Raw genomic sequence first — 23721 nt, 5'->3', positions numbered from 1 at the left:
ACTTCCAATTATGGGGACTCCACAACCTCCCTTGGGAGCCTATTCCAGAGCTCAACTACCCTTATAGTTAGAAAGTTTTCCTAAATCTCCCTTGCTGTGTAATGATGTTAATTACACCTTGGAAAGCGAGGCTGCTTTCCGGAAAGGTAAGCCTTTAAAATCAAGTTCTGGCCAATCTGGAGCACACACAGGCTGGGTCTCCCCTCTGCACACACAAGCAGTCTCCCATAAATTCCTCTAAGCCTCAAACACACTCTACAATAAGGTGCCTCACCCTGTTAAAATGGGCAGTGTCAATCAAAATACAAATACTAAAAATTGAACAGTAAAACCAATCTTAACACATCCAAATTCACTTCTAAATAAGTCTTGTAATACAAAATAATTTCAACAGTTACTCCAGGGTCTTTACACTAACTTTACATATGGACTATTAACCACTAAATGAGTCATCGGCAGGAGTCTTAGAAATCCATTTGCCCCAGAGGCACAGTGTTACTAGAGGCTACAGAAGAACTTCTGTATGGCAAAGTGGCTGTGGTTTGGTTCTGTTAGAAGCTATGTTCTATTCTTAACTATGTTTAAGGTGACCGTATACAAGAGCTCAATTATCTTATATTCAATATGGGATAATGACAGCTACCCCTACAGATAGCAAAATCCTCAGAATTCAGACTGGAAAGTGGTATAAATTTTTAACAATGAGGGTCGTCAGGGTTCCCTCCCCACTCTGAACTCTGGGGTACAGATATGGGGACCTGCATGAACGATCCCCTAGGCTTATTTCTACCAGCTTAGGTTAAAAACTTCCCCAAGGCACAAATCCTTTCCTTGTCCTTGGACGGTATTGCTGCCACCACCAAGTGATTTAGACAAAGATTCAGGAAAAGAACCACTTGGAGTTCCGGTTTCCCCAAAATATCTCCCCAACCCCCTTCACCCCCTTTCCCCTGGGGAAGCTTGAGAATAATATACCAATCAATAGGTTAACAGTGAGCACAGACCAGATCTGTGGGTTTTTAGGACACTAAAAACCAATCAGGTTCTTAAAAGAAGAATTTTATTATAAAGAAAAAAGTAAAATCAGGATGGAAGGTAATTTTACAGGGTAATAAAAAGATTTAAAAACACTGAGGATTCCTGTCATAAACAGATAGTTAAGGGTTAATGCCTCTTACCTGTAAAGGGTTAAGAAGTTCACCTAGCCTAGCTGACACCTGACCAAAGGAACCAATGGGGGAACAAGATGCTTCAAAAGGAAGGAGGGAAGTTTCCTTTGTTTAGTCAGTTTCAGCCAGCGTGAAAAAGATCAAGAAACCAACCTCTTATCAGAGGAGTAAATTTTAGAAAGGAATAAATAGGATTATGTTTATTTTCTTTTGTAACTTGTCTTTGTGCAATTAGGGGAATTATCAAATTGGGTATTCTTGTGTGTATTACGGTTTTTGCCCAGGGGAACATCCTGTGTTTTAAATCTGTTGTCTGAGAGTCCAGCTGGTATGCTGTCTCCCAGAGGTTTTTTTCTTTTACCTTTCTTTTCTTTAATTAAAAGCCTTCTTTTTAAGAACCTGATTGATTTTTCTTTGTTTTAAGATCCAAGGGGATTAGATCTGGACTCACCAGGAATTGGTTGGGGAAAGGAGGGGGGATGGTTAAATTCTCCTTGTTTTAAGATCCAAGGGGATTAGATCTGGACTCACCAGGAATTGGTTGGGGAAAGGAGGGGGGATGGTTAAATTCTCCTTGTTTTAAGATCCAAGGGATTTGGATCAGTGTTCACCAGGGACTTGGTGGAGGAGTCTCTCAAGGCTACCCAGAGAGGTGAAGGTTTTGGGAGGGAAGAGAGTTTTCCAGGTAACTCAGAAATCTGGATGGTGGCAGCAAAACCAGATCTAAGATGGTAGTTAAGCTTAGAGGTGTTCATGCAGGTCCCCACAACTGTACCCTAAAGTTCAGAGTGGGGGTGAAACCTATGACAATTGCCCTCTAGGCTCAACTTCAAAGTTACAAAAACAGGAATAAACCTCCCTCTTAGCATAGGGAAAATTCACAAGCAAAAACAAAAGATAATCTAACGCATTTCCTTACTATTACTTACAATTTCTGTAATTTTAGATGTATCATTTCAGTAGGAGCTGGGTTACCGGCTTGGGGTCTCTTTGTCCTGAGAGAGAACAACAAAAAGAGCCCGAACAAAACCTCTCTCTACCCCGCCCCCCACCGATTTGAAAGCATCTTCTTTCCTTATTGGTCCTTTTGGTCAGGTGCCAACCAGGTTATTTGAGCTTCTTAACCCTTTACAGGTAAAAGGAGGGATTTTATGCTACCTTTAGCTGTATGTTTATGACAAGGGTAATTAACCATTGGAACAATTTACCAAAGTGGTGGATTTTCCATCACTGGTAATTTGTAAATCAAGACTAGATGTTTTTCTAGTTCAAACAGGAATTATTTTGGGGAAGTTTTCTGGCCTGTGTTATACAGGAGGTCGGACTAGATGATCACAATGGTCCCTTCTGGCCTTGGACTCTATTAATCTATAAAAGAGTGAAATGTGCACATACAACAAGATAGGAACTGTGTTGCAAAGTCAGGGACTTTTCATACAGACTGCAGCCAGAGTAACTAGGTGGCTACAGCCACTGAATCTGAGCAACACAAGTACCATGAATTTGAGTCCTACCCTGTTAGATGTCAGGCAGAGAATGTGCATTGTGTCTGTCCCTGGCTCTCTACCGGAAGTCAGCAAGGGTTCCTTTTGGAAGTTATGCCCTAAGATCAAAATTTGTAGTTTAAGAGTTGATATTCCAAGTTATCTAAGATTCACATGCAGACTCCAATTTTACTTTATAAGTATTGTCAAGGAAAACAGCACTAATTAAATAAATACAAGATGAAGGATTCTAGTACAAGCAGTTAGCATCATGTAATCATGATTCATGCTTCTTGCCCCTTTCCTGAAAAACGAAAAAGAGTGATAAAATAAATGCAACTTGGTGGGTCATTTGTTCAAGGGGTTTCTGATACACAATCCCCCCTAAAATAAGCAGTTCATACTATTTTCAGACTCATGACTTTTTTGGTGCTCTGATGGACTATTAAATTTATAGCATTGACTGTCGCCCCCCCATCAGTTATTGGATCAGACCAAGGTCAACTTTAGACATATTTCAGGAGTTATTGCACTACAAAAGTGTCATTGTCGATACCTCTACTTAAACAAGGGAGGGAGGGTGAGGACACAGGGGACATGGCAACTTTATTTATAAAAAAAAATCTCTATTGAACTGCCTCCTTACCACCTTTATAAAACCTCTAATAGCATGTTCAGAATCGGGAGCGCTCTAGCCCCAGGCACTACCCTGGGGACTGGATGTTGTTTCCAGGAAAGGCTTATGAAAGCTGTATGTTAAGAGCTGATGGAGAGCTACACAAAGGTAGGCATTTGTACTGCACATGACAAAGTTTTATTGATCCTTAAAAACCCAGGAACTATGTTTATATATTGTTGAGTTCCATTTAATGGCACCTTATCGGTAAACTATTACATACACAAGCTACACTAAAAGAACATTAATGCTGCAGAGTCAAGCCTTCAAATTATGAAGTGTCAGAATTAATGCACAGACCATAAGTTGACATCCTTATATATATTTTGATAGCCTAAATACATGATCCCCTACTTCTTTTTCCCCCGCATAGGACCCCTTTCTCATTCAGTGCACAAGGTGGACAGCACTCACTGAATGGGAAGCATCTCGGGAAAAACTTCTTAACAGTAAGAACAGTAGGACAATGGAACAAACTGCCCAGGGTAGTCATGGAAGCTCCTTCACTGGAGGTTTTTCAAAGAAGCTGGACAGCCATCTGTCTTAGATACAGACACAATAAATCCCGTGTCTTGGCAAGGGGCTAGACTAGATGACCCTTGTGGTCCCTTCTAACCCTATGGTTCTAGTCAATATTTAGCTTCATCACTCAAAGCCTTGTTTACCACACGCTATTCAAACCCTGATTTGAATAATACCAGCTCCTATCACTTGTCACCAATAGATCTCAAACAACTCTACAAAGAAGGTCAGTACCATTATCCATACTTTACAGATCTGAAATAGAATTTTTAATATTCTTAAGGTCTTTTCTACAGCACTAATCACTGTAGCATCAAAGTGTTGCACAAACATTACGGATTTTATCTTCACAACAATCCTATGAGCTCAGGTGGTATGATCCCCATTTTACAGATGAGAAACTGAGGCACAGACATGTCAAGTGTCTGCTAAATCTAGGTGCCCAATTTGAGATACCCATGGCCTGATTTTTTTTCCAGAGATCTTAGCATTTCATAGCACTTTCTATATTCAGCACACCATTCTTTGACTTCAGTTGCAGTTGTGAGTGCTCAGCACTTCTGCAAATCAAACTCCAGGTGTCTCTAGTTGGACATGCAAAAGTAGTGAAACATGATTAGTGCCACCTATCAGAAGTTTGGTTGAAGTGCCTTACCCAGCATCACACAAACTTTGTGGCAGAGACAGGGGCAGAATCCAATTCTCCAGAGTGGCATGCAACTGCCCTAACTATGACACCATCCTTCCTTTCTGTCCCAAAATACACTGCTTCATTTGTTGTATACATTTAATTTCTGCTACAACTGAGGCGGGGCCTTACAGACAACAGCCTCCTTATCTACACAACAGAGTCCCAATACCATTCACCATCCTGTACGCTTCCACAATGCACAGTCTAATCCACGTAGCAATAGGAAGCTCTGCACCCTTCGCATTTCAGCTGGAAGGATACAAAAACAGGGAACCATCTTTTGGGAATCATGAAAGGAACAGTTCACTTTTGGGATAAATGATTCCGGAGTTATGAACACCACTTTGTCCTCATGAAACTCAGTAAGCTCCTGTATACAAGTGTCGCCAGCTCCAACACTCACCTGGCAGACACGATGGCATCAGGAAGCAAGATGTGAAGGACAAATAAAATGGGGACACTGACATCAGAGGTACGAAGGGGTGTTGTGTCAGGGCTCTCACTACCAGGGGCAGGTACCATTTTGGAAAAAGAGGCCTGATAACTGACTTGGCTAAATCAGACTGTGCTAAGGAATCTGTCTACCTGGGTGTTCTCTGCCAGAGAGCAACATGCTACTAAGGGCAGACACCTGACATGCCAGGTGCTGGGGTGGAGACCTTTGTCAAAACTTTGTTGGAGAAAATCCAAGATATACAGGAGTTCAGGTTATCTTAGATTTGTCTTGTGTTCCTGGCACCATCCCCAGAACTCGGCCCAGAAAAAGTATGCTTTCTAAGTTGATGCTTTTCTAGAAGAAAATCTCCTGATGACTCTGAAGGAAAGGCCCAACAATACTAGTGCTTCCCTTTCAATAACCAGGCAGCTACGTATAACCTGATCAGATTTGGATGAAAAAGAGGACCTTGGGAGAGGGTGTCTTGTCTCTTTGGGTGCTGTAGTGGCAGCCATAATCTCAGCTCTGTCAGATCTGAAAACCAGGGTCTCCATGTCTAATGTGGGGTTACCAGTATAACTGTCACCTGCTCTCATTTTATCCCCTGGAATGCCTTCCCTAATAATGGTTAGGGAGGAAAAGCACAGAGGAGGCCTCGCTGCAGCCATCGATGCAACAGGGCATCTACTCCCATGGACCTGGGGATGCGCTCGTGCTGCTTGCAAACAGGTCGGTTGAGAGCAGGACAGGCAATCATCTCGAAGCCTTCCTGATTCAGGCACACTCAATTGTTCACCTTGATCCTGCTGAGCCAGTCTATTTTCTGGTTCAGGTCTCCCTTTATTTGAACTGCCTTGAGGGAAAGGGGAGAAAGGTCTGCCCACTGCATGATTACTATTACTTCAAGATGAAGTGCTGGGCTACTTGTTCCCCTCTTGGTTGTTCACTTATGTGATCATGGTCGTGTTGTCTGACTGAATCAGGATGTGGCTTTCCTCTAGGCTGGACTGGAATCATCGTAGTGCCAGCTTGACAGCTCTTAGTTCTGAGAGATTTATGCTATGTGTCCTTTCTTCCAGGTTCTAAATGCCATGAGCTGTTTGGAACCCCAAGTGTGCTTCCCAGCCCTCCAGGGCTGGCATCAGTTGTGAGGACCAAGGGATCTGGAAGGCATATGACCACACACTTGCCCTGCAAGGAGTTAGTTGCCTGTGACAGATCCTTTACTTGATCTTTCCTGCGTTCTGGGGAGCTGTCCCATACTTGCAGGATGTAGCTTTGAAAGCACCCGATGTGTAATTGTGTCCATGGAGCGATCTGTCTGTATGTTACTAGGAGGCTTAATAGTTGAGGGCTCAGTGCTATGGTGGGCCTCATGCAGCTCCGAAACAGAAAAAGGAGATTCAGAATCTTCTGGAACCTTCCTAGAGATTGATAAATCCTTGCTAATAAGGTATCTATGTCCATCCTCAAGTGGGTTATTTTGGTGGAAGGAATCAAAGAGCTTTTCTTGATATTGACAATAAAGCCGTGCACCCGTAAGAGTCCAAAGTCAGAGACTGTATTTTAAGCTGGCTGTATTTTAAAGAAACCTTATTGAGGTTGCAGGAACAAACCATCCCGATGTGTAGGAAGAAAAGTAAATATGGCAGGCGACCTGCTTGGCTTAACAGTGAAATCCTTGCTCGTCTTAAACACAAAAAAACAGCTTACAAGAAGTGGAAGATTGGACAAATAACCAGGGAGGAGTATAAAAGTATTGCTCAGGCATGCAGGAGTGAAATTAGGAAGGCCAAATCACGCTTGGAGTTGCAGCTAGCTGGAGATGTTAGGAGTAACAAGAAGGGTTTCTTCAGATATGTTCGCAACAAGAAGAAAGTCAAGGAAAGTGTGGGCCCCTTGCTGAATGAGGGAGGGAACCTAGTGACAGAGGATGTGGAGAAAGCTAGTGCTTTTTTTGCCTCTGTCTTCACAGACAAGGTCAGCTCCCAGACAGCTGCACTCTGCAGCACGGTATGGGGAGGAGGTGACCAGCTCTCTGTGGGGAAAGAAGTAGTTCGGGACTATTTAGAAAAGCTGGACGAGCACAAGTCCATGGGGCCGGATGCGCTGCATCCGAGGGTGCTAAAGGAGTTGGCCGATGAGATTGCAGAGCCATTGGCCATTATCTTTGAAAAATCATGGCGATCGGGGAAGGTTCTGGATGACTGGAAAAAGGCTAATGTAGTGCCCATCTTTAAAAAAGGGAAGAAGGAAGATCCAAGGAACTACAGGCCAGTCAGTCTCACCTCAGTCCCTGGAAAAATCATGGAACAGGTCCTCAAGGAATCAATTCTGAACCACTTAAAGGAGGGGAAAGTGATCAGGAACAGTCAGCATGGATTCACCAAGGGCAAGTCATGCCTGACTAACCTAATTGCCTTCTATGATGAGATAACCGGCTCTGTGGATGAGGGGAAAGCAGTGGATGTGCTATTTCTGGACTTTAGCAAAGCTTTTGATACAGTCTCCCACAGTATTCTTGCCAGCAAGTTAAAGAAGTATGGGCTGGATGAATGGACGGTAAGGTGGATAGAAAACTGGCTAGATGGTCGGGCTCAACGGGTAGTGATCAATGGTTCCATGTCTAGTTGGCAGCCGGTATCAAGTGGGGTGCCCCAAGGGTCAGTGCTGGGGCCGGTTTTATTCAATATCTTCATTAACGATCTGGAGGATGGTGTGGACTGCACCCTAAGCAAGTTTGCAGATGACACTAAACTGGGAGGAGTGGTTGATACGCTGGAGGGTAGGGCTCGGATACAGAGGGACCTAGACAAATTAGAGGACTGGGCCAAAAGAAATATGATGAGTTCAACAAGGACAAGTGCAGAGTCCTGCACTTAGGACGGAAGAATCCCATGCACTGCTACAGACTAGGGACCGAATGGCTGGGCAGCAGTTCTGCAGAAAAGGACCTAGGGGTTACGGTGGACGAAAAGCTGGATATGAGTCAACAGTGTGCCCTTGTTGCCAAGAAGGCTAATGGCATTTTGGGTTGTATAAGTAGGGGCATTTCCAGCAGATCGAGGGATGTGATCATTCCCCTCTATTCAGCACTGGTGAGGCCTCATCTGGAGTACTGTGTCCAGTTTTGGGCCCCACACTACAAGAAGGATGTGGATAAATTGGAGAGAGTCCAGCGGAGGGCAACAAAAATGATTAGGGGGCTGGAACACATGACTTATGAGGAGAGGCTGAGGGAACTGGGATTGTTTAGCCTGCAGAAGAGAAGAATGAGGGGGGGATTTGATAGCTGCTTTCAACTACCTGAAAGGGGGTTCCAAAGAGGATGGATCTAGACTGTTCTCAGTGGTAGAAGATGACAGAACAAGGAGTAATGGTCTCAAGTTGCAGAGGGGGAGGTTTAGGTTGGATATTAGGAAAAACTTTTTCACTAGTAGGGTGGTGAAGAACTGGAATGGGTTACCTAGGGAGGTGGTGGAATCTCCATCCTTAGAGGTTTTTACGGTCAGGCTTGACAAAGCCCTGGCTGGGATGATTTAGTTGGGTTTGGTCCTGCTTTGAGCAGGGGGTTGGACTAGATGACCTCCTGAGGTCCCTTCCAACCCTGAGATTCTATGATTCTATGACTAGTTCTGTGTGCCGTTGCAAGGGATAGAGGTCTGATTAAGATGTCATCCAGGAAGGTGCACAGGTGGATCCAGTAACCCGAGTATGGCTATGATTACCACCACCATCTTTGTGAAAACCCAGGGGACTGAGGACAAGGCAAATGGAAGCACTAATATTGATGCTGCTTCCTGTCTAGACAACCTTAAGAACCTGTGATGACAGCGTGACCAGAATGTGGAGGTGTGCATCCACCAGATCCACTAAAGTCAGAAAATCCCTCTGGGACAGGGATGACACCACAGAAGTTATAGTCTCCATATGGAACTTCATGTTCTTCATCCACTTGTTGAGCCTTTTGAGATCTAGAATGGTGCGGATTCCCTTTGTACACTTCTGAGCAATAAAGGAGATTAAGTATAACCCTAAGAATCTGAGGGAATGCTCCATATTACTCCCATAACCAGGAGGTGAGAAATCTTGTTCTAGATTAGACTGTGCTTTATGCAGTCATTCGACAAGAGACACTGGATGAAAAAACAGATAAGGTGGAGCCCATAACTCATGGGACTCACTATGTCCCTGATGCTGGTCTGTGGTCGAAGCAACTCAGTCCTCCAAGAAATGGAAAATCCTGCTCCAAGCAGAAATCTATGTGGTCACTGTCACAAAGAGACTTTGAGAGCCATAGAGTTCCTTTGTCAGCTTTCCTGCCAAGCCGAGGTTCCACAGCTTTCCTTTGGAGAGCCTGCTGTCTCTTCTCCGTTTTTTCTGTCAGAATGATGGCCAAAAGGAACATTTTGTCTCAAGGTTGGTCTGTACCCTCTCCTGAAGATATGATGTGGTGGTGGAAGGGAGTATTTAGATTTTGCAGCACTGTCTACCACTACCTTGTCAAGCTTCTCTCTGAAAAGCAGAGCTCCTGTGAATTTGGCAGAGTACAGTACCTGTTTAGGGTCACCCTTTCAGGGACATAGCCATAGATGGCACTGTGTCATTCATTTGGAGGCCATGGCATTTGCTAAGACTCTAGTGTCCATTGAGGCATCAGCAACGAATGCTGATGCTGGGAAGACGTTCTCTAAAATATAGCCAAAGTCAGGGTGATCTCTATCCTTGAGAGCTCTGAGATATTCTAGCCAGGAGAGAGGGGCCCTCGCAAAGCAAATAGCTCCTAGGATGCCCTGGGGGAATCTCAGGGCTGCCCCACAGGAGCCTGCTCTGCTCTCTGTGAGTCTCTTTCTCCTATTGCAGGGCCTAACTCAAGGGCTCCTCACCACAGGAGCCTACCTTGCTCCCTGTGCATACCTCAGCCTGACTTCCCCAGTCTCTCCCAGAGGGGAACTCCCCTTGTTCCTCTTTCCAGGGTTTTCCTTTGTCTACTGAGTTTCCAGCTCTATTGTAGTGCTCTCCCTGCTTCATCACCACAGCTGGGCTCAATCTAATTAAGCCCCACTATACCCAGCCGGGGTCACTAGGTAGCCCGTAATGTTGCAAGCTTTCCATGAGGTCCATAGCTGTTAAATAATGGGCAAGGCTGAGGCCAGCTTGTTTCAAATGTACAAGCAGCTTGTGACAATGAGTTACTCCTGAAACACCTGTCCGGGGGGATTGTTATGAGGGGACTTCAGTTTGGGAGAAAATATGCTGGAGGTCTCATGCAGCCAGCAGTAAATCATAGATAATTTACTAATAAAAGGTATTGTACCCAATAAGAGGTAACTGATTTAGACCTCATTATGATTGATAAAGATAATTGATAACTGGACTGGAAACTGGTGGTTGCATAGGGACCTCATGATCATGATCTGATTACATTCAATATGGGCAAAAGGAAGAGATTCCCACCCAATAATATAGATACGCACTTGATGCTTCAAAAGGACTAGTTTCCCAAAGCTGAGGAAAATTATGAGCAAAAATAATGGAAGAAAAAGCAGACCGCAAAATGTGAATGAAAACAGAGTTCTAAAGGGTTTTATTAGATGACCAAAAAGACATAATTCCACAATCAAGAAAGAACAAGTGTGGCTAAAAGACCTTCCTCATGGAGTGGTGAAGCAAAGGCAGCAATTAGAAATAAAAAAGGTAATACATAACAAATGGAAAAAGGTAAACAATCAATATAAATGAGAAGTTATGAAGTGCAGAAAATTGACATGGGAAACTAAAGACATCAGGGAAAAATCCATGGCTGGCAGAGCTAAGGAAAAAAGGAAGGAGTTTAACTGCACTAGGAACAAAAGAAATCCTTGCAATGGTACATAGACCCATTACTACATGGAGATGGTAAAATTGTTAGTAGTGATACAGAAAAGGCAGAAGCATTCAAAAAAAATGTTTCTGTTCTGTATTTGGAAAGAAGAGTGGTGTGCTTGTATCATGTGAAGATGAAGTACTTTCCAGGTCCCTAGGAACAAAGGATGTTAGGCAAAATCTAGTAGTTATTAAAAAAAAATTAAAATCAGCAGGCCCAAATAATTTGCACCTACAAGTCCTAAATGTTGTCTGAGGAGATCACTGGCCCACTAGTGCTAATTTATAATAACTCTTGGAATACCCAGGGGAACTCCAGAAGACCAGAAAAGTCCTAATGTTGTGCCAATGTTCAAAAAGGACAAATGGGATGACGTAGATAAGTACAGACTAGTTAGCCTGACATCAACACCAGGCAAAATAATAGAAAAGCTCATCTGAGATTCAATTATATTCCTATCCTTTAATTCATGGCAGTCAACATGGTTTTAAAGAAAACAGGCCTTGTCAAACAGAAGAGGAAGTTACTGACCTTGTGCAGTAATGATGGTTGTTTGAGATGCATGTACCTACGGGTGCTCCCCTGTGCCTTTATTCCACAATTTTAGGTAGCAGTGTCCATTCATCCCACACATGCACTCTTCTCCCTCCCTCATGGTCTGCCTTGAGACTACCTAGCGCTGCACGGGCGAACCCCCCTCAGTTCCTTCTCTTCTCCATAAGGGACTCTGTGGTACTCTGAAGTAGAGTGAAGGGGGGGCGTGTTGTGGAGCACATCTTGAAGAACCATTGTTATTGCACAAGGTCAGTAACTTCCTCTTCAAGTAATGTCCCTATGGGTGCTCCATTGTAGGTGACTTCACAACAGTATCCCCCCATAGAGAGCTGAGGCTTCAGAGTGGAATCTGTGGCTCCACAATACTCTCTCTGCAGTAATAGATGGCATTGGAAGCCGACTCTCCAGTGATGGCATAATGTTCTGCGGAAGTGTGAGCAGAGGTCACTGCTCCGCAGATTTCCGAGATGGTTGCACTCCTTAAAGATGTCCTGAGGTAGAAATGGACCTCATGGAGTGTGTACGGACTCCAGATGGAGGCAACAGTTTGCGTCCTTAATAACAGTGATTAATGCAACTAGAGGCCCATTTGGATTTTCTTTGAGCCGATATCACAGAGCCTTTAAATCCTTCCACGAGCGAAAGGAAAAGTTTAGAGGACTTTGTGAAGTCCTTAGTCCTGTATAAGTAGAATGCTAGTGCTCTTCTAACATCTAGCATGTGCAGAATCGTCTCCCCGTTGTCACTACGTGGTTTTGGCGGGGAAGAGGGAAGAAAAACCACACACACACACACACACACACACACACACACACAAAACCAGGAAGATGGCTCTGTTGATTTCATATAGAAAGTGGAGGCAACTTTAGGGAGAAACTTGGGATACGGCCTCAGAGTTACTTTGTCTTCTGTGTATGGTAGGTGTACCATTGGGCCACTATTTCTCCTATGCGTCTAGCTGAGGTGATGGCAATTAGCAATGCTGTCTTCAAGGACAGGTGTATGAAGAGTAAATTGCCACTGGCTCACTGGGAGGCCTAGTCAAGGCTCTGAGAACTGGGTTAAGATTCCAGGGTGGAGCGGGTGGAAAGCATCCTGGCAGGCCGGGCCGGTTTGTTTACCTGCCACGTCAGCAGGTTTGGCCGATCGTAGCTCCCACTGGCTGCAGTTCGCCGCTCCAGGCCAATGGGGGCAGCAGGAAGCAGCGGCCAGCACATCCCTCGTCCCACGCCAGGGTGCTTACCCTGGTGAGTCGCATGCCAAAGGTTGCCGATCCCTGGACTACATTAACACAAACTAGGTAACTTTCAATTCACGCTAGCGGGGTCTACATTGGGCAGTTACAACACAACATTTTAGTGGGCCCTGCAATTCACATCCTCATAGTCAGCGAGGCAGGACCATGCAGGCAGGTCCAGGGAGAAATTTAGTTTAAAATATTTTTTAAATCTTGTGAAAAGTTCTGCTCCAAAGGGAGCCCTTAGTCTGCGGTCTGAGAGAGTCTGGAGGCAGACAATTCTGGAGAGTTCTTCCTGGAGGGCGGCCCTAAACTCCTGCATAGAGCAATGATCTGGTCTGTCTCCAGTTGCTATGGAGACAGGGAATGCCTCATGGTGAAGTCTGATGTGAAGGTGACAGAAGATGTAATTTGCTTAGTTGTCTGCACGGCATGCAGCACAACAGGGTCTTGATCTTTTACTGGGATCTCTAGACATCACAGTCATGCTTCAGCTCTGTGGCACCCAATCCCATTCTTGCTTCCTGTGTTACTCTTATACCCCTTCCTGAAACTCCTATATAAAGAGAACAAGTTCTGTCTCTTAAAGCTTCCTATATATTGTTTCACACTGGACAGCTCAAAATTTAAAAATTTATCTGCACGAAGTTCTGAATTATACAATTTCCCTTGTTTACTGTTATAGGCCTCTTGATAGCAAAGAAACTCTATTTTAGTCCCTAGATTGGTAAAAATTCTGTGCATTAACACAGTCAGTCACTGTTGAATTGACAGACCTACAAGGAGAGGAGCGAGGCGCAAGGGACCCCCCCCCTCCCCAAAATAGTCCTGGCTTGTTTGCTGAATAACACCTCAACAAAGCAGTACAGATCTACACACAATACTGAGATATACAATTCTGTTACCATTTGTTTTGTTTCCCTCTGTGGTAGAGGGCTTTTCTGTCTGTCACAGTCATTGTTGTGTCAAGAAATCTAAGATGGGGGGGTGAGACTCTTCCCCATATACTCCTAATACTTAAGTGGTGTGCACACTCCATATCCAATCATAGATCTCTGGGGAGGTCCAAAAGATCTGGCAACACCCTTTGTAAAAATTCAGTGGGTTTTTCATGCTGAACCTCCTCCAGGAGGCTATCATCTCAAAAACCACCCTTCACATCCATACCTTAGTATGCAAAGGTTTGCTTTCTCCTGTTTTGTCCTCGAGTGCTGGGACACCAGTGAGGAGGTGATTTTGTTTTCTCCCATTCATGCTGTGAGCCCTTCTAGAGTAGTTTGCATAGGTCTATATGCCAGGGTTGGAGGAAGGACTCTCAGCTAGACTGGAGCTTGGCAGTGAACAAGAATAAGAGAGGAGGTAGCTGTAAGATGGCTGCCTCCCATTGAGATAGAGAGTGTCGTTCCAAAGTCTGCTGGAAAGGGACAGGCTTATTTTTGTCAGACAGCGTTCGTTACATGTGGGCTATGGCATAGATTAAGTGCAGTGAGGGGGGCAGAAGAGACTCGGGATTCTGTTATAAGTCTAGAAAAGTGTATTTTTTACATTAAGCTCCCACAGAAAGTTAAATAAATTACACGACTTCCCATAACAGATTCACAGGAAATACTCCTAGCAAGGATAGAAAAGCTCCTGATTGCAGAGTTGGGAGCCTGAGAGCTACAAACTGGAATAAGCTCCTTTAACCTGAGCTAAATTAGACTAAGAGAGCGAATGTAAGCGCATGAGGCTGGAACAGGCTTCTGCATAGATTCAACTCCCAAACTGAGGCAAATCTCAACTCAGACCATAGGTGAATCAGAACACTCCACCTGACTCGAAATGGAGTCTCAAAGCAGCTAACATGGTGACTTCTCTTAACTCCAAGAGAACTCCAACAATACATTTCCCTAAAGTAAAAACCTATTAGTTCAGGACAAAGGCCTCTAATGAGAAAAAGCACAACCCTGCAAAACACGCCCTGCAGTTGGTTTCTACCTTCCCATTCCAACTTGGGACTTAAAGGATTTAAGTACAGAGGATAGATATTTTCTCAACTTGCAAACAGAACTGTTTGCAACAGAAAAATTCTAGATTTTTTCTAAATTCCCCTGGGGATTCTATTTCAAGCAAACATCTGTCACATCTAATGATTTAATAACAGAGGATTTTGGCTCAGAGAATGTTATATTAAGATATGTCTAGAAGATAAACCCAAAATAACCTTTGTAAATCTTACTCAATAGTTGTCTGATCCAACACTCCTGTTACTGGGATCCCATAAAATTGTTGCATAGTGGCAACTGCAGACTGCATAGCTTTTCCTGAGTGCAGGGCAGACATTCGGCTTTCAGAGGGAAGCAAATAGCCGTATGCTTTTAGCCAACTCTGAAAAACATGAGAAATAGAAAGCATTAATTATAACGTAGTCAGTTTTGAAGTTTATATATAAAAAAATGGTTCCTTTAAAGTATTGGAAACATTTTTGTGTGACCACTGAATTGTAGAAATTCATTGCCTCTTTTCCTCTTCATTTTTTCTTGTTTTGGCTGAAGATAGTGAATTTGTGTCATGAGAATAATGGGTTAATTGCACTCATTAAAACCAACTATTTTGAGGGGAGGTACTATGCAAACTTTCCATTAGTGATGGTGAATTATTCATCAGGAATAATATTTGCTGCAAATTTAGCTCGTTAGCACCCAAGTGACTTGTTAGCATGTCTTGCTTACTATGGAGACATTGGTAGCAACTCCTTAGCTAAAGATGCATTGTGATTTGCATTTAAAGCAGGAGTAACAACCCTCTTGACACTGCAATGACTAGATTTAAAGTAAAATTTTCTAAAGCATCTGTGACGGTGCACCCCATAATGCTTTATGGAAATATGCTGATGAATGTGTATATGACATAACTGGAATATGTTTTATGCTACATATGCCATGAAACATATCTATGTAGAGGATGTGATCTACTGAATCTATTCCTTCTATTTGTATGCATTCATCATTTTTGTGTTTGAAGTTATGAATATTGGCTGTGTACTTGCTTGATTTCTAAGTAGCCTTAGTAAAGCATTTGGTCAGCTTCTTGAGAAAGGAATGTGTAAGTTAAGTGCCCAATCAAGAAGCACTTAATGGACAATGGATCTTGGAAGGCTCCAATCCACATAAGAAGTCTACTTGAGGACATTCAAGGCAGCATGTGAACAATGGCTGCTAGCTGTAAGTTCTGAGTCATGCATGGACATGTGACTTGCCCATGTGACTCCAAAACTCCATCTTGCAGCTGAACTTTGCATAGGAGAGAGGAGGGGGTCTCCACCCACAAGAGAAAGTCTATTTAAATCCCTCCATTTTGTCTTCAGCTGGCTCAAGAGATGGCCTCTCCACCCCCAAGGATACCTGAGAGAAACTGGAACAAAGGACAGTAACTACAGGACATGTGAGTGATTGCTGGACCCAGACTAGAAGAAGACTAATCTGTAAAAGGGAACTTACTGGAATTCCTCGGAGGGTGAGATTTTATCAGTATTCAGTTTTCTTACTGTATTAGACTCAGACTTATGTGTTCTATTTTATTTTGCTTGGTAATTCATTTTGTTCTGTCTGCTATTACTTGGAACCACTTAAATCCTACTTTCTGTACTTAATAAAATCACTTTTTACTTATTAATTAACCCAGAGTATGCATTAATACCTGGGGGGGGAGGTCAGCTGTGCATATCTCTCTATCAGTGTTATAGAGGGCGAACAATTTATGAGTTTACCCTGTATAAGCTTTATCCAAGGTAAAACAGATTTATTTGGGGTTTGGACCCCATTGGGAGTTGGGCATCTGAGTGTTAAAAACAGGAATACTTCTCAAGTTGCTTTCCGTTAAATCTGCAGCTTTGGGGCTTGTGGTTCAGACCCTGGGTCTGTGTTGGAGCAGACTGGCGTGTCTGGCTCAGCAAGACAGGGTGCTGGAGTCCCAAGCTGGCAGGGAAAGCAGGGTCAGAAGTAGTCTTGGCACATCAGTTCGCAGTTCCCAAGGGGGTTTCTGTGATTCAACCTGTCACAGCGTCTAAGTGACATTGTGCTTTACATGGGCCAGTTTCTCAAAGCTAAAAGTAATTAACAAAACAGGCGGAGAAAAAAATTAAATAGAAAAAGTGTGAACAAAAAAATCGGGAGTTGTTTAAGAACACTAGTAGATGTTCTTAGAGTCAGTTTCTTCATTTTTTTTTTTTTACTTCAGTTAAAAAACATCTTGGGCTAAGACAGAAAATGAAAGCTGCACACTGACCACAAATGGAAAAAAGGGGAAGCAAATATGAATATAAAATACAAGTTAAGAAATGTAGGAAATTGATAAGGCCTGCTAAAGATTTAAATGAAGTGTCCAGGGCCAATAGGATAAAGGAGAATTTTGTTTTAAATACATCAGGAACAAAAGGAGTTCTGACAATGGTATAGACGGCAAAGCGGACAATGACACAGAAAAGACAAGTGTTCAGTAAATGTTTCTGTTCTGTGTTTGGAATAAAGTTGATATCTCCAAATGATAAAATACTTTCTATTCCAACTAAAACTAAGGAAAATATTAAACTTTTAAAAGGCCCCCAACTCTCACTTATACTAAGGACCTGTCATGCAACAAAAACATTCTCTATACTGAGAATTTTCTATGTGCAGAGGACTTTCCAGTTGGTGCAGAGAAGGGATAAGGACTCTACGCCCTGCCCTGCTCCTAGCCCCAGTGTTGGGGCATGTCTGCAGTGCACTACAGTATGACTATTCACTGCTTCCTAGAGGCCATAAGAAGCAGAGTGCAAATTTGTCCTATCTATCAGCAAGTAGACACTTCACCTGTCTCCTGCAAGAATGGCACTTCCCCACTATCTTTACCCCACATGCTGAATTGCTGAAACAGTCACCAGCATAGGTATCAACTCCATGGGTATTCCAGAGATCAAGCACCCATGGAAAAAAATAGGAGGTGCTCAGCACTCACCAGCCACAACTGTTTGGTGGCCCCACCAAACAGCTGTTCAGCAGCCGGTGGGAGGCGCTCAGGGGAGGGCAGAGAGCAACAAGCAGTGGGCCGAAGGGGTGGAGTGGGGGCAGGACTTGGGGTGGAGCACCCACGGGGAACAGTAAGTCAGCGCCTGTGGTCCCCATCTCTTCATCCTGTCTCTCTCTGAAATAAAGCTCACCCACCCAACCCCATTACTTTAAGCCCCCCAGATTACCCTACCCTGATGATGCAAGAACACCCTTGCCCCAATCTCCTCTGCAGAGACCCAGACCTTCTTCCGGAACCACCCCAGTGAGGGGTCCCTAAACATTCCCCAGACGCCACCAGCTTACATTGTGCCAACCTACATAACAAACATTATATTCCTCCAACCCAAGTCAGACAAAACTTCATCCTGAACTCTCTACCCACCATGATATAACACACTCCCAAGCTTCCCTAAAGCCATGAACTACTGGCAACCATGTCCCAAGAACTCCCTTCAACTTTTTATAATGCAGGGAATCACACCTTGCTCCACCATCTATGACATTGTCTATGGTCTTACTCTCTCCCAGCCTTAAAAAAAACCCAAAACAACACACCACCCACACACACCCCATAGTGGAATCCCTTGTCTCTTCCAGCCTGTGCCAACTAGGAACCCTGTGCTCAATACCCAGCAGGCCTCTCCCATTCCACACCAATCCATTTCAACAATGTAAGAGCATGCAGTTCTCCCATCCTGTACTGCCCCATTCTCCCCATACAAATACAGAGGCATATGCACCATTCCACATCCCTCAACAGGTGTCATTTTGTAACCCTACACAACAGGGGTCAGCATCCTTTCAGAAGTGGTGTGACGAATCTTCATTTATTCACTCTAATTTAAGGTTTCACATGCCAGTAATACATTTTAACGTTTTTAGAAGGTCTCTTTCTATAAGTCTATAATATATAACTAAACTATTGTAAGTAAAGTAAATACGGTTTTTAAAATGTTTAAGAAACTTTATTTAAAATTACATTAAAATGCAGAGTCCGCTGGACCGGTGGCCAGGACCCGGGCAGTGTGAGTGCCACTGGAAATCAGCTCATGTGCTGCCTTCGGCACGCGTGCCATAGGTTGCCTACCCCTGCCCTACAACCTACCCCAACACCAGTTTCCATAGAATCATAGAATTCAAGATCAGAAGGGACCATTATGATCATCTAGTCTGACCTCCTGCAAGATGCAGGCCACATAAGCCAATCCACCCACTCCTGAACTAATTCTCTCCCTTGACTCTGCTGTTGAATGCTCCAAATCATGATTTAAAGACTTCAAGTAGCAGATAATCCACCAGCAAGTGACCCCTGCCCCATGCTTCGGAGGAAGGCGAAAAACCTCCAGGGCCACTGCCAATCTACCCTGGAGGAAAATTCCTTCCCGACCCCAAATATGGCGATCAGCTGAACCCCGAGCATGCGGGCAAGACTCTCCAGCCAGACCCTCTGGAAAAGGCTAACAATATCCCAACATTGACCCTTTGTACTAATTACCAGTGTGGCACGTTATTGACCTGTTGACTAAACCCGTTATCCTATCATACCATCCCCTCCATAAACTTATCCAGCTTAATCTTAAAGTCATGGAGGTCCTTCGCCCCCACTGTTTCCCTCGGTAGGCTGTTCCAGAATTGCACTCCTCTGATGGTTAGAAACCTTTGTCTAATTTCAAGCCTAAATTTCCTGACTAACAATTTATATCCGTTTGTCCTCGTGTCCACATTAGCACTGAGCTGAAATAATTCCTCGCCCTCCCTGGTATTTATCCCTCTGATATATTTAAAGAGTGCAATCATATCTCCTCTTATCCTTCTTTTGGGTAAGGAAAACAAACCGAGCTCCTCAAGTCTCCTTTCATACGACAGGCCTTCCATTCCTCGGATCATTCTAGTGCCCCTTCTTTGTACCCATTCCAGTTTGAATTCATCCTTCTTAAACATGGGAGACCAAAACTGCACACAATACTCCAAATGAGGTCTCACCAACGCCTTATATAACGGAACTAGCACCTCCTTATCTCTACTAGAAATACCTCGCCTAATGCATCCCAAGACCGCATTAGCTTTTTTAACGGCCACATCACATTGCCTACTCATAGTCATCCTACGATCAACCAGGACTCCCAGGTCCTTCTCCTCCTCCGTTACTTCCAACTGGTGTGTCCCCAGCTTATAACTAAAATTCTTGTTAGTCATCCCTAAATGCATAACCTTACACTTCTCATTATTGAATTTCATCCTGTTACTAATACTCCAGTTTACAAGGTCATCCAAATCTCCCTGGAGGATATCCCGAACCTTTTCCGAATTGGCAATACCTCCCAACTTGGTGTCATCCGCAAACTTTATCAGCCCACTCCTACTTTTGGTTCCGAGGTCAGCGATAAATAGATTAAATAAAATCGGACCCAAAACCGAACCTTGAGGAACTCCACTGGTAACCCCCCTCCAACCCGACAGATCACCCTTCAATACGACCCTCTGCAGTCTCCCCTTTAACCAGCTCCTTATCCACCTCTGGATTTTCATTTCGATCCCCATCTTTTCCAATTTAACCAGTAATTCCTCATGCGGTACCGTATCAAACGCCTTACTGAAATCAAGATATATTAGATCCACCGCATTTCCCTTGTCTAAAAAATCTGTTACTTTCTCAAAGAAGGAGATCAGGTTGGTTTGGCACGATCTACCTTTCGTAAAACCATGCTGTAATTTGTCCCAGTTGCCATCGGCCTCAAGGTCCGTAACCACTCTCTCCTTTAAAATTTTTTCCATGACTTTGCGTACTACAGATGTTAAACTAACAGGCCTGTAGTTACCCGGGTCACTTTTTTTCCCCTTCTTGAATATAGGAACTATATTAGCTAATCTCCAGTCAAACGGTACAACCCCCGAGTTTAGAGATTTATTAAAAATCATCGCTAACGGGATTGCAATTTCACTCGCCAATTCCCTTAATATTCTAGGATGAAGATTATCCGGGCCCCCCGATTTACTTCCGTTAAGCCGTTCAAGTTTGGCTTCTACCTCAGATACCGTAATGTCTACCCCCATATCTTCATTTCCATCAGTCCCTCTACCACTATTCCTTAGCCCTTCATTAGCCTCATTAAGACCGAGGCAAAATATTCATTTAGATATTGTGCCATGCCAAGATTATCCCTAATCTCCACTCCGTTTAAAGTTTTAAGCGGTCCCACTTCTTCCTTCTTGGTTTTCTTCCTATTTATATGGCTAAAAAACCTTTTGCTATTGGTTTTAATCCCCTTCGCTAGGTCCATCTCCACCCGGCTCTTTGCCTTCCTCACTGCTTCCCTACACCCTCTGACCTCAATAAGGTAGGTTTCTTTGCTGATCCCTCCCATTTTCCAGTCCTTGTACGCTTTCTGTTTTTTCTTAATCACCCCTCTGAGACGCTTGCTCATCCAGCTCGGTCTAAAACTGCTACCTACGAACTGTTTTCCCTTTCTCGGGATACAGGCCTCTGACAGCTCCTGCAACTTCAACCTGAAGTAACCCCAGGCGTCTTCCGCCTTTAGATCCCTAAATATGTTAGTCCAGTCCACTTCCCTAACTAGTCGCCGTAATTTGGTAAAATTAGCCCTTTTGAAATCGTAAACCTTAGTCTCAGATGCAATTTTGTTTATCCTTCCATTTATTTTGAAATGAATTAGCTCATGATCACTCGAGCCAAGGTTGTCCCCTACAACTATTTCCTCAACAAGGTCCTCGTTACTCACCAAAATCAGATCTAAAATGGCATCCCCCCTCGTCGGTTCAGCAACTACTTGATGAAGGAATTCATCAGCTATCACGTCTAGGAAAAGCTGAGCCCTATTATTATTACTAGCATTTGTTTCCCAATCTATATCCGGGAAGTTAAAGTCTCCCATGATCATACAGTTCCTATTAGTATTTACCTCCTTAAAAACATTAAAGAGCTCTCTATCCATATCCAGGCTAGATCCCGGCGGTCTATAGCACACCCCAATCACTATCCCAGGGGATGCTCTAGTAGTTTTCTTCCCCAATGTCACCATTGCCCAAACAGACTCCGTATTATCCATTGCATTGCTAGTTATTTCGTTACATTTCACCTCATTACTGACATACAATGCTACTCCCCCACCTTTACCTTTGTTTCGGTCTTTCCTAAACAGCACATACCCTTCCATACCTGTACTCCAGTCATGGCTACCGTTCCACCATGTTTCGGTTATTCCTACCATATCCGGTTTCAATTCTCGGACCAGGAGCTCCAGTTCCTCCATTTTGTTACCTAAGCTTCTCGCATTGGTGAACAAACATCCTAATTTTTCCTGTTTGGCTCCTCTCACCCTTTTCACCCATCTCAACACAAGAGACCCTGCTCTACTCCCTGCTGCTGCAGGCTCCAGACCCATATATGCATTTCCCCCTCCACCCAACAAACAGCACAGTGTGGGGATATCCATCTTCTCCACAACACAGAATGACCAAGCCCCGAAACACAGGAAAGGTTCTTGCCCGATTCCCATCACATTATATTCAGTTCTACATAGGTTTACAGCAGGATTTCAAAAAGTACACGGGACCCAGATTTCTACTCCAGCACCCCTCTCTGTACACTGACCTGCAATGCCATTACAAGTACACCAAACTTGTATGGTCCCATTAAAAGCCAAAGAGATCTGCTGTGATGCAAGTACTTTCCAAGTCTCCCCCAAACCATCAAGAGTGCCCACAGACTACAGCAAACTCTGGTAGATAAAGCCGAGGTAGGAGACAATCAGGGAGAATGCAGTCACAGACCATAACAGGGGCAGGGAAGAAAAAGCTTCTAGTCTGTAACTGAGGGAACACCTAATGACTTCAATGAAAACAGAGGGGAGAAATATGCAATAATTGACATAAAGGGACATATCTGTAAACCAATGAAGTAGTGAGAGATTAGGGTGGTTTTATTATTATTTACTACTTACGTCATGGCAACACTAGAGATCCTGTATGTATTATACCGGGCACTGCACAAACAGCTAACTGAAGAGATGGTCCCTAGCCCAGAGAGCTACATAAAACTGAATCTAAGATGAAAGATCACAGTAGACACAAACAAAGGAGGCTTATACAAGAAAATAAGACAAGTATGATCAACATGATAAGCAGCTGTTTGAGCACAGCAGTTTTTTCTTGACTTTTTTGTAGTTTTCCTGCAAAGATGAGCTTTAAGGACAGAATTAAAGGAGGATAATAGGTGACTTTGTGGATATTTTATGAAGAAGTTCTTCCTCATGCACATACAGGGCCAAAATGGGAGAAAGTGCAAAAAAGCTCTTCTTCCCTAAATAAGCAATCGGATGTTCAAAAGAGCACAAAAAAGTGTCAGGAGCTACGAACTTCAACTATGGGTGCTGGGCACTTGAAAAATTGGTCTCTCATTAGCAAAATGTTTTGGGGGTAAAAAAGGTTGCAGAGTGGTAGCCGTGCTAATCTGTATCAGCAAAAACAACGAGGAGTCCTTGTGGTACCTTAGAAACTAACAAATTTATTTGGGCTCACAAAAGCTTACGCCCAAATAAATTTGTTAGTCTCTAATGTGCCACGAGGACTCCTAGTTGTTTTGGCAAAAAACAGTTATCCTCTACTCTGCGCAATGTTGGTCCAACAAAAGACATTACCTCACCCACCTTGTCTCTCTAGCTATTCTCCGGAACAGAGAGGTTCAAGCTTTCCACATCACTGTACCCCTTTCAAGAGTCAGATTTGTCTTGCATACACCCAAGTTTCACCTCACTTAGAAACTGCTTGCTTACAAAATCAGAGAAGTGTCACAACACACTGTTACCAAAAAATTGCTTATTTTCTTCTTTTTAACCACGTAATTATAAAATAAATCAATTGGAATATAAATAATGTATTTACATTTCAGTGTATAGTATATAGAGCAGTATAAACAAGTCACTGTCTGCACGAAATTTTAGTTTCTACTGACTTGGCTAATGCTTTTCATGTAGCCTGTTGTAAAACTAGGCAAATATCTAGAGGAGTTGATGTACCTCCTGGAAGACTTCTGTGTACC

At 43.5% G+C, this 23721-nt stretch overlaps 1 protein-coding gene across 4 annotated transcripts in view; it reads right to left on the bottom strand.

Moving 5' to 3' along the window:
• Positions 1 to 23721, bottom strand: part of MMP24 (matrix metallopeptidase 24) — a 165541-nt gene that overhangs the window by 137867 nt on the left and 3953 nt on the right. For 3 of the 4 annotated variants that reach the window (XM_044985521.1, XM_044985523.1, XM_044985520.1), the window contains exon 2: positions 14855 to 15003. In XM_044985521.1, coding sequence (XP_044841456.1) covers positions 14855 to 15003 — 149 coding nt within the window. Of the gene's footprint in view, positions 1 to 14854; positions 15004 to 18642; positions 18689 to 23721 lie in introns of those variants that run through there. The other variant, XM_044985522.1, reaches the window with a different exon arrangement.

Source organism: Mauremys mutica, chromosome 13 (genome assembly GCF_020497125.1).
Source record: "Mauremys mutica isolate MM-2020 ecotype Southern chromosome 13, ASM2049712v1, whole genome shotgun sequence".
Lineage (NCBI taxonomy): Eukaryota > Metazoa > Chordata > Testudines > Geoemydidae > Mauremys > Mauremys mutica.
This window is presented reverse-complemented; position numbering and strand designations above follow the sequence as displayed.